The sequence below is a fragment of the Zingiber officinale genome, chromosome 7B (genome assembly GCF_018446385.1).
Source record: "Zingiber officinale cultivar Zhangliang chromosome 7B, Zo_v1.1, whole genome shotgun sequence".
Classification (NCBI taxonomy): domain Eukaryota; kingdom Viridiplantae; phylum Streptophyta; class Magnoliopsida; order Zingiberales; family Zingiberaceae; genus Zingiber; species Zingiber officinale.
Genome location: NC_055999.1, coordinates 5,051,019 through 5,063,174, shown reverse-complemented (window position 1 = coordinate 5,063,174; position 12,156 = coordinate 5,051,019). Strand labels below are relative to the sequence as shown.

The following is a 12,156-nucleotide window of genomic DNA, read 5'->3' as shown; positions in this document are numbered from 1 at the left end:
CGATAGCCACATGCCTGCCCTGCCAAAAGTATAATAATATCTCGCATCGACTGACTAAAGAGATGAAAGCATCCATAGTGTCTTGCCCGTTCGACCAATGGGGGATGGACATTGTGGACGGTGACTGATCATTGGAGATTCTTGCTCGTGGCTATAGACTACTTCTCAAAATGGATGGAGGCTGAGCCACTAGCAAAAATCAGTGAACATATAGTCATCAAATTCATCTGGCAGAACATAATTTGTTGGTTCGGAATATCCTGCCGACTCGTCTCGGATAACAACAGGCACTTTGCGGGTCAGAAGCTCAAGGAGATGTGCGAAGGCTATGACATCCAGCAGGCCTTCGCCTCAGTAGCCTACCCCAGAGCAATGGTTAGCCAGGAGTCACAAATCGAGAGATACTCAGAGGCTTACGAACTTGGCTCGACCACGCAGGAGGTAGTTGGGTCGACGAGCTTCAAAGTGTCTTGTGGGCACTTTCTACGACTCCAAAGGAGACGATCGACGTAACACCATTTCAGTTGGTGTACGAAGGAGAAGTGGTGGTCCTTGTAGAGGTTGGAGTAAAATCTGGCCGAATCCAACTCTATAACGAGGGAAACACCGAGTGAAGGTTAAATGAAGCTCGACTTGGTGGATGAAGCGCGGGATAAAGCTTCTGTTCGGCTAATGACATATCAATAGTGGATGAGGCAGAACTACAACAGAAGGAAGATCTTGAGGTCCTTTCAGGTCGGGGATCTGGCGTGGAAGAAAATCAAGTCGGTCGACGACGTCGCCAAGCTCGAGGCACCATGGGTGGAACCTTATAAGGTCATATAGATGCTTCGCTCGAGGGTCTACTACTTGGATGACGATAATGGAAGGAACCTCGAGCGACCATAGAGCGCAAATCATCTACAATCCTATAGGCCCGGGTGAGGTGCATGAGAAAATATAAATGTTCTTATGTATATGCCTTCTGTATGCAGGGCCAACATGAATAAAAACCTAGTTTTCCAAACCCTTGGGCCAACCGACCGAGTTGAAAGTCGAGTGCTGACTATAAACTCCTATCTACGTCAGCGGTCGAGCGACGACCTTAAACCCCTGTCTACGTCAGCGGTCGAGCGACGACCTTAGACCCCTGTCTATATCAGCGGTTGAGCAGCGACCTTAAACCCCTATCTATGTAAGTGGTTGAGCGATATCCGTAAACCCCTGTCTATATCAGCGGTCGAGCAACGACCTTAAACTCTAGGTCTTCACCAAATGGTCGAGCGACGACGTTAAACTCTTGTCTCCGTCAAGGGTCGAGCAACGACTTTACAACTCGAACCCAATAAAAAAGAGTATTGATGAAAATGGCCGACCAGGAAAACATGCCACTCAAATGTTCAAACTTTTTAAAATAAGGTGGGCATTCAACAATTTGGAATTGATCGATCGGCTATGGCTGCCCGTCACCGATCGGCTATGCCTACCCTTCACTGATCATAAGGTATAAACTACTTGCAGTTTCTCTCGAGTTTGCGCGGCAACGCATAAACGACTAAAATACAAGTCAAACTGAAAAGAAAAAAATGTCGAATGACAATTAGAGGACGAACTAACAAGAAAGGATAGCCGAACGAACGATCATTCATTAATACTTGTGATCCTGTCTGGAAGCTGAGAAGACGAACCTGCCGGTATGACGTGTCTGGAGGGTTGACCGCATCCTCTTGACCCGGTGGTGATCTGTCCGCTGCGTTGACCAGATCGTCAGAAGTCCTCCTCCGGTCAACTGTACCTGTATCCAGCGACCGGGTTCCCCCGGTCTCTGGTACCTCGGTGCTCGAGGCGAATCCCAGACATATAAGTAACCGCATAATAATGACAGAATAGTTAACTAAATGCGGAAAAGGTACGAGAACGTACCCTGGCCCAGGGGGGCGCCCTCGGATGGATGAGTGAGCTGGTCGTGAAACTGACCGAGTCGTCTTGACCCGGAAGGGTGGATGCCTCTGAACCGACCGAAGAGGAGCTGGGTCCGGAGGTGACAACGCGGAGCTGAATGTGGCATGAATCTGAAAGGTGACACACAATCGGAATACAACGGCGACACGACCGGCGTACGACATCGGCTCGCAGGCCGGAATGCGACAACGGCGCGTAGGCCGGAACACTAGGCAAAGTCGGCACCAGGACTGCCGGTAAGTGCCGGAGGAGGCGCTGTGCGCGCGGAGGCTGCCGGCGAGGGAGCTGCTGTGCGCGCTGAGGCTGCCGGCGGCGGCTGTGGCCGCGGTAGAGGGCAGCGGTGGCTGCCGGCGGCGACTGTGGCCGCGGTAGAGGGCAGCGATGGCTGCCGGCGGCGAGAGGAGGAGAAGGAGAGGCGGAAGTCCGGTCCCTTGGCAGCGTCAGCCGGCGAGGAGGCCGGAAGCAGTGCTGACTGCGGGTGGCGGTGATAGAGGAACGCTCCTCCTCTCTCTCTCTCTCTCTCTGGCGGCGGAAACCCCCTTTTCCTCCTCCCACCCGAGCCGCCGCCGCCTCTCCTCTTTTTTCTTCCGTGTGCTTGCCTTAATCCCCAACCAAAAAACCTAAAAAAAAACCCCTTTTACAAAAAAGCCCTCCCCCTTATATCTCTTTACCGGATCAACTTGCATTACAAAAATGCATGAACAATACAAAAATGATCCACTCGAGCAAACTGACTCCAGATAATCCAAGGCATCGTCATGTAACATCTCAGTCAGCTGTCCCGACTGGTAACCTTGCTTATCAGAGCGGTGGAAAGATAGCCACCTTCCTTGAGTTGGTTGAGCGTCTCGTCGATCGCAAGGTCAAACAGATGAAGGGCCCGATCGACGACCTTGTCATTAAAAGCATCCGAGCAAATGTAGGCCTGCTTCATAAGATCGAACCTACTCAACTCGGCTCCTTGGTAAGTCTCCAAGGCCACGTGGGAAGCCTTCAGCTCTTCCTTCAACTTGGCCAGCTCTTCGTCTTTTGTGACGAGCTGGGTCTTCGCTTCGATCTGGTCTGCGGATCATCCATCCCGCTCGACCTTCAAGGTAGCCTCATCCTCCTTCAAGTTCTGATCCAACACGTGAAACTCTTTGTTTTTTATCTCTGGATCTTTAATGGCGACTCAAAGTTTCCTGGTGTTGGTCGAGTGGATTTTGGACTCAAAGGAGGCGGCCTGTTTATTAAGTCAAGCCAGTTGAACCGCCTGCTCGGCGCTCTTATCTTTCTCCACTTCGAGCTGCTCGGAGCTTTTATTCAAATCGGTCCTTAACTGAGCCATCTCGGCGTTCATCTGCTCCAGTTATGCTTGAGAAGCATATGACTGGCTGCTCGAAGCATGGAGTTGCAGGACTTCACGCTCCACGTAAGCAAGCCTATGACATATGGCCAGACTTTCCACTCAATACTCACTACAAGAAAATTGGAATTTTACAACACTTAAAAGACAACGTTTTTTTCAAAAAGCGTTGTCTTTTTCTTTTTAACAACGCTTTTAGTGAAAAGCGTTGTCTATTTCTTTATTTTCTTACTAATAGACAACGCTTTTTTAAAAACCGTTGTCTATTAGTGATTTTTATGGGTCAAACACAACGCTTTTTGAAAAGCGTTGTCTATTAGTATTTTTTTTAGCGTCTACGACAACGATTTTTAAAAAGCATTATGTATTGTTAAACCCTCATCTAAATCTGGGATAATACAAACCGTTGGATCAAGTACCCTTAGGTTTTACTCTCACAACTCCTCCTTATCTTCCCGAACCCCTCTCACAACTCCTCATCTCACGCCTATCTTCCCAAACCACTCTCACGCCCTCTCCTTCCAACTCCTCCTCTCACGTCCTCTCCAGCAAACCCCTCTCCGGCGAACTCCTCTCCGCGAACCTCCTCTCCTCTGAATTCCTTCACGCAAATGCCCTAGTCACGGTCGCGGGGAGAAGAAGCAAGGATTCTTCTCGGTGCTAAGGGAGGAGGTTGTGAGGGGGTTTTATGATATGGAACTTTACCAAAAGCTGGATGAGGGTTCTAACATGTCGATAGATAGTGTTAGAAGCCTTCAGACGAGCATTGATGGTGGGTCGGCTGCCATGTCCTTGGAAAACAGCAGTGTCGGATCGAACAACTCTAGGACTGGAATACTTCACCATACTGGACTCCGTCTATTCCCGGGTGTCAATTTCTCTGTGGGGCATAGCGTGCTGAGACCTGGTAGGGTCTCTCATGCTATGAACGAAGACGCTTTGGCTCAGACCTTGATGGACCCACGGTATCCTACAGAGTCTCTCGAGAACTATGATGAATGGACCCTATATCTAAGGAAGTTGAATATGGGGGTGGCCTTTGCTCAGGGTGCTTTTGGGAAGCTCTACAAGGGTACTTATGATGGACAAGATGTTGCTATTAAGCTGCTGGAAAAGCCTGAGAATGATCTTGAGAGGGCATTGGTCATGGAGCAGCAGTTCAGGCAGGAGGTTATGACGCTCGCAAATCTCAAACATCCAAATATTGTCAGATTTATTGGGGCCTGCAGGAAGCTGATGGTCTGGTGCATTGTGACAGAGTATGCAAAGGGTGGATCAGTGAGGCAATTTCTTATGAAGAGGCAGAATAGATCAGTGCCTCTAAAGCTGGCAGTCAAGCAAGCAATAGACGTTGCCAAGGGGATGGAGTATATTCATGGCTTGGGATTCATACACAGGGATCTTAAGTCTGATAATCTACTTATATTTTCAGATAAATCAATTAAGATTGCTGACTTTGGGGTTGCTCGTATTGAGGTTAAAAGTGAAGGAATGACACCTGAAACTGGAACTTATCGGTGGATGGCTCCGTATGTGAAGTTGGCCTTTCATAAGTTTTTACCATTTTAACATCTATTCAAGTTCTCACTGAGGGACAAGTTTTTTTTCTCATCATTAATTGTATTTGTTGACAAGATAGGATATATTTTTTTTTCCATTCTAGGTCTGTTGACAAGAGTTTTGTACTGCCATATCAGAGTATAAAAAGTGATATTACGCCAATAAAGATAGTAAAGGTATTTAGCATATAACATAGTGTAAGAGTAGGAACGAGAGTTATTAAATGCATGGACAGGGAAGAATCAACAATCTAGATCCAGTTAGGCAATTTTCAGCTAAAAAATGCTCTTGCTAGTGACTGCTGACAATTCATAATAAAAATACTATCTTAGTTTGGTTGAAATATCTTTCCTTCAATGTGGTAATGATTTCTTTGATTGATTTCTGTTCTCATGAATTGCCCATTAGAGCCAAAATATGTATAACTCATAAATATATCCTGTTTTGGAATTTGTTTTTAGAAAAGAGAAAAAAATAACATTAGCTCTAAATCAACTTAGTTTCTGCATTCAAATTCAGACATTCTCTTTGCCAGAACAAGAGCTAGAGTATTTCCAACTAACATTGCAGGCTCGAGTAGTTGAAACTCATGTCTTGTTCTTGTCTCCAATTTATGCTTATCTTCTTCAACAAGAATCCACATTGATGCTAAAAAAGAAATCAGACCATGCTTACATTAATTTATTTATGCCTCAATCATGGAGATTACCATTTGTGTAACTAGCTCTCTTAGCTTTAAGCATGACTTCTGCGTCATCATAGAGAATAATAGGATCAATTGAATGTTGCAATGCTGCGGTTATCTGCTCCTAAGTAACTTTGGTGCTTGCATTAAAACAACAGGTTACTAAGTTCACATGTGGTGGGTTCCTCATTGGTGTAAGGTTCAACCACGCATCCGCTGATGGCTTAGGATTGGCACAAGTCATTTCCGCCATTGGTGACCTTATATTCTGAAGATTGAAAAGGGCTACTATGGCAATTCTGAAGGTTGTGAGTATTTAATAGTATATAGGTGGTAATAATATCATATTTCACATGATTTACTACGGTTAACATGTTTACTGGTTCAAAAATACCATGTTTACTGGTTCAAAAATGGTTGCTGTACTGATGTGTAAAGAAGGAAGAACGACATCTTATCAAGCATATGGACGTTGTTTTGTGCAAAAGAATCATGAGTTTCAAGTAATAATTAAGATTTTCAATTTGTTCAAGGCTGCGGCCCGAATTGCATGTTAATCAGCTTCCTTCTAGTGATTTGATGGAAAAGGAGATAGTGGGTTGGATAAGAAATGGTTTTCAATCAAATACGAATCCAAATATTAGTACTACATTCATAACTTTACTTATTAACCATAGACAATACCACACTGCTTTTATATTTTGGATGGCTATGATACAGAGTCAAAATCTTACCAACCATATCTAACTATTGGCTATAGCAGTAAACATGGTAATATTTTGTAGAAAATACCATGTTTACTGGTTCAAAAATGATTTTTTGCTACCTTCATATTGACATGTTGAATTTTTAAATCCTTTCTTTGCACTCTAGAATCAAAGCCATATTTTATATGAATAGTTTAGTACATCGAAAAACTACATTTGCTATTGGAAAATTTCAAGTCAAATTATGTTTGATAAAGCTACAAGTTCTACAAACCAAAGAAACCAGAACATATGTTGATTTCGACTTTAGATCATGTGTAAGAATTCAAATGAAATATATGCTGTTCTTTTTGCACTGCATCTCTAATTATGTATTTACATCTCACAGTGGTTTCCCTAGCATCTCTAATTATACTATTCTTTTTGCTATATTTCCATGGTGGAAACAAAGTAGCACATGTATAGGTGTTTCTCACCTCAAAATATATTGGGAGAGGGTGGATTTTGTTCTGTTTACAAAGGGTGCTTACCTGATGGAAGAGAAGTGGCCGTGAAGCAATTAAAAATTGAAAGTAGGCAAGGTGACCGTGAGTTCAAATCTGAAGTGGAGATTATCAGCCGTGTGCACCATCGCCATTTGGTTTCTCTTGTAGGGTATTGCATATCATACGATCAAAGGCTGCTTGTGTATGATTTTGTGCCCAATGGAACACTTGAATCTCATCTTCATGGTACAATTATTATTTATTTATTGAAGTAGTCTTACCATTTTTTTTATTGAAAACCAATGGATCTGTTTGATTTATCTCTGCATTTTCAGGGAAGAACACAAGACCTGCAATGGATTGGGCAACTAGGGTGAAGCCGTCAATCCATTTTGATCAATATATCTAGTAGAAGTAAGCATGCAGATCGTTGTCTTCGAGGCCAGCTAGCTATTTTGTGTTTTTTTTGTTTTAAATTTGAATGTTACTATCTACTTTGAAACAGAAATATTCAGTCTTTGTGTATAGTTGAATTCTCCTGTAAATACTAATACTTTGTAGTTGAATTCTATTGTTTGGTACGAGTTTGAAATCATTAGCTGAGCTAATTAATGTTATTTTATATGTCAAATTCGAATTTGGACATGGTAAAAGAAAATTAATATTTTTGTAAATATAAAAAAATGATTTTGTAAATAGATTTTTTTTAATTTTTTTTTTCAAAAAGACAACGCTTTTAAAGCGTTGCATAAGTGTTGTCTTTGCCAAAAACAACAACGCTTTTAAAGCGTTGTAATAATGATGTTTTTGCAAAAAATACACAACGCTTTTAAAGCGTTGTAAAAGCGTTGCCTTTGATACAAACGACAACGCTTTAAAAGCGTTGTTGTTGAGCAGACTTTTAACAACAGTGCCTTTAACAACGCTTTTTCAGGCACAAAGACAACGCTTTAAAAGCGTTGTCTATTAGCTTTTTTCTTGTAGTGACTGCAAAGAATGTTAAGCATTATACAAACTGAGTGTACAAAAGAAAGGGAAAGATACGCGTAACCCAGTAGACATCATGGTGTGGCTATTCGCCAGTTCCCCCGGAGCTACCACCACCGCACGGGCTCATGTGTCAACCCATATATGTGCAAGCAACCCTTGTATTCTTATTTGATGTTCGAGGGTAAGGGACGTTGGGTCGTCCGGATGGATGTACTCGTCAGTCGACAAGTGTAAGATTACCGTTATCGATCTCTGGCCACTCAGGCCAGAAGGTGTGGAAGTCATCAGGCCAGTGGGTTGTGAGGAGATTGACCGAATGTGGGACACCTGCGCTACCGATAGGGATGGGGGCATGAAGGCGGTTGGCGACACGCAGATCGTCACTTGAGATAGCCCGGATAGTGAAGGTGTCCAATCGGAGGACAAAGACGCAAGGAATCCCCCAAGGCCTTGCTCAAGTGGAAGGGAAGTCTCACCCCACGCGAATAGGGTTGGAAGAGAAGTCTCACCCCACTCGGATAGACGTCGAGAGCTGATCGTGGTAGGGGTTTACAGGGTTGAAGTAGCAGTTCAGGAGGAACCTTCCACTCGTCGCCTTTTGCGGTGTTACAGGGGCTCGTCAGAGGTGGCCGACTTTGAAGCGACAGTTATCGGGACCATAAACGGTCGTTCAGGCAGAAGGTCCGCTATGGCAATCGCTTATCACTCACGGCTGTTCGACTTCCCCCAGTGTCACTTCCCAACACTTGAGATCTTTCCTCCTCGACGAGCGGATTCTCCTAAGATCTGATCGGCTACAAACCGCAGCTCTCTAACTCAGCCACAGCTGCAACATTGATCTCCACATCCGCGAGTTTGACCTTGCCGGCCAAACATGTCCGCAACATGACTTGGGCGCAAAAGAAAAAGAGAAATTAGGTAGATTCAAAAGTTAGACCAAGAAGGAGCGTACCTAGGCTGGATGAAAGCCTTGTGCGGATTGAGCTCAGACCGAACACATAGAGGACACCCTCCAGCAGTTACTTGTGTATATGATATTTCTGATCGGCCAAGTCGGAAGCTGCATGAAGGTAGTCTTGGATGCTCTTGTATTTTTTGAGCTCTGGAGGTTTCGACACCTCTAATTGCCACTTGGTCGGGAAGTCAGAACGCTTGAGAAGGCAGACGGAAAAATAGTAGCAATTCCAATGTTTATTGGAGGACGACATCTTGTCAAAAAAAGAATAGGCCAACTCGAGCCTAGAAGAGAAAGGTCTCTGGCTCGGATAGTTTGAGGTAATAAAAATAGTGGAAGAGCTGAGGGGTTAGTGGAATGTCGCACAGGCGGTACAAAATGACAACCCCGCATAGCAGTTGAAAGGAGTTCGACACTAGTTGATGGAAAGAAATACGAAAATATTTACAAACGGCGGAAAAGAAAGGGTGGACCAGGAACCGCAGACCGACGGTAAATTGATCCCTAAAAAATATTATGAAACTGGACGGTGGCTCGTTCAGGCGGTCAAAGGCCGAAGGAAGACCAATTTGATAAGCGGATGGAATTTCAAAGACAACTCTCAAACTCTCAGCATCACCTCCGTCGAACCTGGACTCAAGGGACGTATACCAGAGCCCAGGGACGGAGACAGGAGGTTGAGAGGAGCTTGCCATTGGAAATAAAAGTCGACAGGAAACAACGAAGAAACTCGACTGAAAGAGAGGACTCTAAGAAAGAACAATAGACAGATTTGATTGAAAGGAGACGAGAGCTTACTAGAGAAATCGCTAAGATTACTGGAAAGGGCAAAGGACGCAGTGTTGCTGAGATGCTCACCAACAAAAATAAAGACGCAAAGTGAGGAAGATGGTGAAGCACGCGAGGCTTATAAACCCTGAGGCTGATTGACCTTAGTTGTTTGATCCAAGGTTACGTAAACCTAGAAGCAGATCCAACCATTGATTTTGAAAAAGTGCACGTCTCGTCACACGTGAATGTTCGCTTGTCACATCGAGCATGCGACGATAGTAAGGGACACGTATCCTGCGATCACCGGATTGCATTTAATTAACTTAATTAAAAAGGTATAGTCGCGTGCTCGTCCATAATTAACAGGAATTTACACAATCTTCAAGAAATATGGATGATGTCAGCCACGACCAGACTCGCCCTAGGATACATAACGATAGATAATCTGCCAAGTGTTGCTGGTCATCTTCTCGATCGGCGCAAGGAACGAGCCACAGGACTGAAATCAGTAACGAGAAAATGCAACCGAGCGACGTCGGCTTGTGGACCACCATTGATTATAGATCGGGCACAACCCGATCGGACACTATAGCACTTAGGCCAAAAGGGCTTCAGAGTCGCCAACGACATCTTGTTCAATCAGTAGGACTTGCAGCCTCCTTCGACTAGACTTGAAGGGGAGGCTTGTGAATTGTGATATGGTGGTAAGGAAGAGTCTACCTGGCATGAGTCAATTGTCATGGTGTAGGTCAAAGTCAAGGCAGTTAACACTAGGGAAGCGGATCATTGGTCGATCAAAGAGACCTTTGTCCGATCGGCCATTTGAGTAAACAAGCATAGTTAGTCCAATCGGCAGGAGAACAAGCTGTGCGGGCCGGGAGCTGAGCCGAGCGGGTCACCTGTCTGGCTCGAAGAGCGGTGTTGACATTATACACTTAATGAAGCAATAAAATGATAAAAGAAGAAAAGATGGATAATTAATAAAGGAAAGAGAAAATCAAATAGAACACTCCATCTATCATTAAAGGAGAAGAAGTCAAGATGAAGACATCTTCTGACAGTAATCAATATTATTAAATAGAGGAAGATAGAGGGTCACCAGAAAAGTATAAAAAAAGCATGTCAAGTATGAAGGAGGGAAGAAAAAAAAAACCTTTATCTTTAGTACATTTTTTTCCTCTCCTGTTTCTGACTTAAACATCGGAGGACCAACGCCAGAGACTTTCTGGTTTTGATTTTATTTATTAAAATTATTATTTTTTATTTAAAAGTTGATTCATGAATTTACTAATGAACATGTTCACGAATTAATGAGTCGAGTATTGTGAAGCTTGAGTTTGATTTATTTATTTAATTAACGAGTCTTATTAAATAAGTTCAAACTAACTTTTATCGAATCGAGCTTCGAATAATTCCTGAGCGACTTAGTTTATCTACTGACTTTGCACATCCTCCTCCATTCGATTTTCACATCTCTGTCCTCCACTTTCTCGATTTGTCCTCAAATACACATCTAGCCTTTGAAACAAAAATTCTTCATAAAATTCTCCTTTTTAATGGATTTTTTTTGGAACTTTTATAAGCTCGTTATTTGTCTCATGTGTCATTATGGATTTTTAAATATTATTTATACTAATAGTTTTCTAACTAGATTTTAGAGCATTAATTTTTAGCTTTAAGTTTGATTAGTTTATGCTCAACGGTTAAAGATTTTTCTACTGATAGTGTTGAAGATTAATCAAGTTGGGTGCATCGATACGTTGTCTCCTTTCAACATTGATATACAATTTATTTTGTATCTATAATATTGTTAAGTTAACATGTTAAATGCTTGGATAGCTCAAAGGAATCATATATGATTTGTTGTGTTTTAGAATAAATATATTGGATTGCATTCGGTGCACTGAAAGATTTATTTATTAATTTTATTTTTCATAATTGATGTTATTTTTGTTTTCCCCACCATTTGTTTTACATTGATTGTGAAATAATACTTTTAAAAGCTTTAAATACTTGTCATTTTGTTTGGTTATTTAATAAAAAATGAGCAATCAAAATCAGGTCCAGGATATAATAAAAGAAAATGGAAGCATGAGGAAGTTCCGTATTTATCTCCTTTTATATACGTGGGGATTATTGATATGATGATTTTATATTGTTTATGAGAAATGTTTTTGTCTGAATATACGAAGTTGGAAAGTCTGAGAGGTAACAGTTCTGTTGACGAGATGTTTACATTACTATTTATGAAAAATATAGATAAATATATTAAATTTATTTATTAGAATCAAATTATAAATTTTAAGAAGAATATTATAATTTTCTCTAAATATATTATTTAATTTTTAATGAATATTTAAATTTATAATTTATATTTATTAAATTCGTTTAGATTCGATAAAAGCTCGAATAAACTCGTGAGATATGAATATATTCGTTAAATAAAACTCGAGCTCGACTCGATTATAAACGAGTCAAACTCAAACATTCAAGAGTTTGGCTCGGCTCGGCTCAATTACACCCCTATTGAGATGTGATAAAATTTCAAATAAGCTCATGAATCATGAATATATTCGTTAAATAAAGTTCAAACTCGGTTCGATTATAAATGAACTAAATTCAAATATTCAAAAGTTCGGCTCGGCTCGATTCGATTACATCCCTAACTACAGTAGTAAGTATAATTTTTTTTTAAAAAAATCGAAAACAAATTTAGA

General features: G+C 42.0%; 1 protein-coding gene across 5 annotated transcripts; it reads left to right on the top strand.

Annotated features, from left to right (window-relative positions):
• Nucleotides 1-3,754: 3,754 nt before the first annotated feature.
• Nucleotides 3,755-7,297, top strand: LOC122005132 (serine/threonine-protein kinase STY13-like). 5 transcript variants are annotated; one of them, XM_042560054.1, is made up of 4 exons: nt 3,755-4,815; nt 5,690-5,836; nt 6,693-6,969; nt 7,059-7,297. In XM_042560054.1, exons 1-2 carry the CDS (start codon nt 3,980-3,982, stop codon nt 5,727-5,729), a joined length of 876 nt encoding a protein of 291 aa, XP_042415988.1. In that variant the 5' UTR covers nt 3,755-3,979; the 3' UTR covers nt 5,730-5,836; nt 6,693-6,969; nt 7,059-7,297. The 5 variants fall into 5 exon arrangements, with proteins under 5 accessions (XP_042415988.1, XP_042415990.1, XP_042415987.1 ...); XM_042560056.1 differs by having other exon boundaries at nt 6,690-6,969; XM_042560053.1 differs by having other exon boundaries at nt 5,690-5,839.
• The last annotated feature ends 4,859 nt before the right edge of the window (nt 7,298-12,156 follow it).

Coding starts and splice junctions, on each gene's coding strand:
- LOC122005132 (XM_042560054.1), top strand. CDS start 3,980: ATGGAACTTTACCAAAAGCTGGATGAGGGTTCTAACATGTCGATAGAT. Junction 4,816..5,689: donor ACTTATCGGTGGATGGCTCC/GTATGTGAAGTT, acceptor TTAAAACAACAG/GTTACTAAGTTCACATGTGG.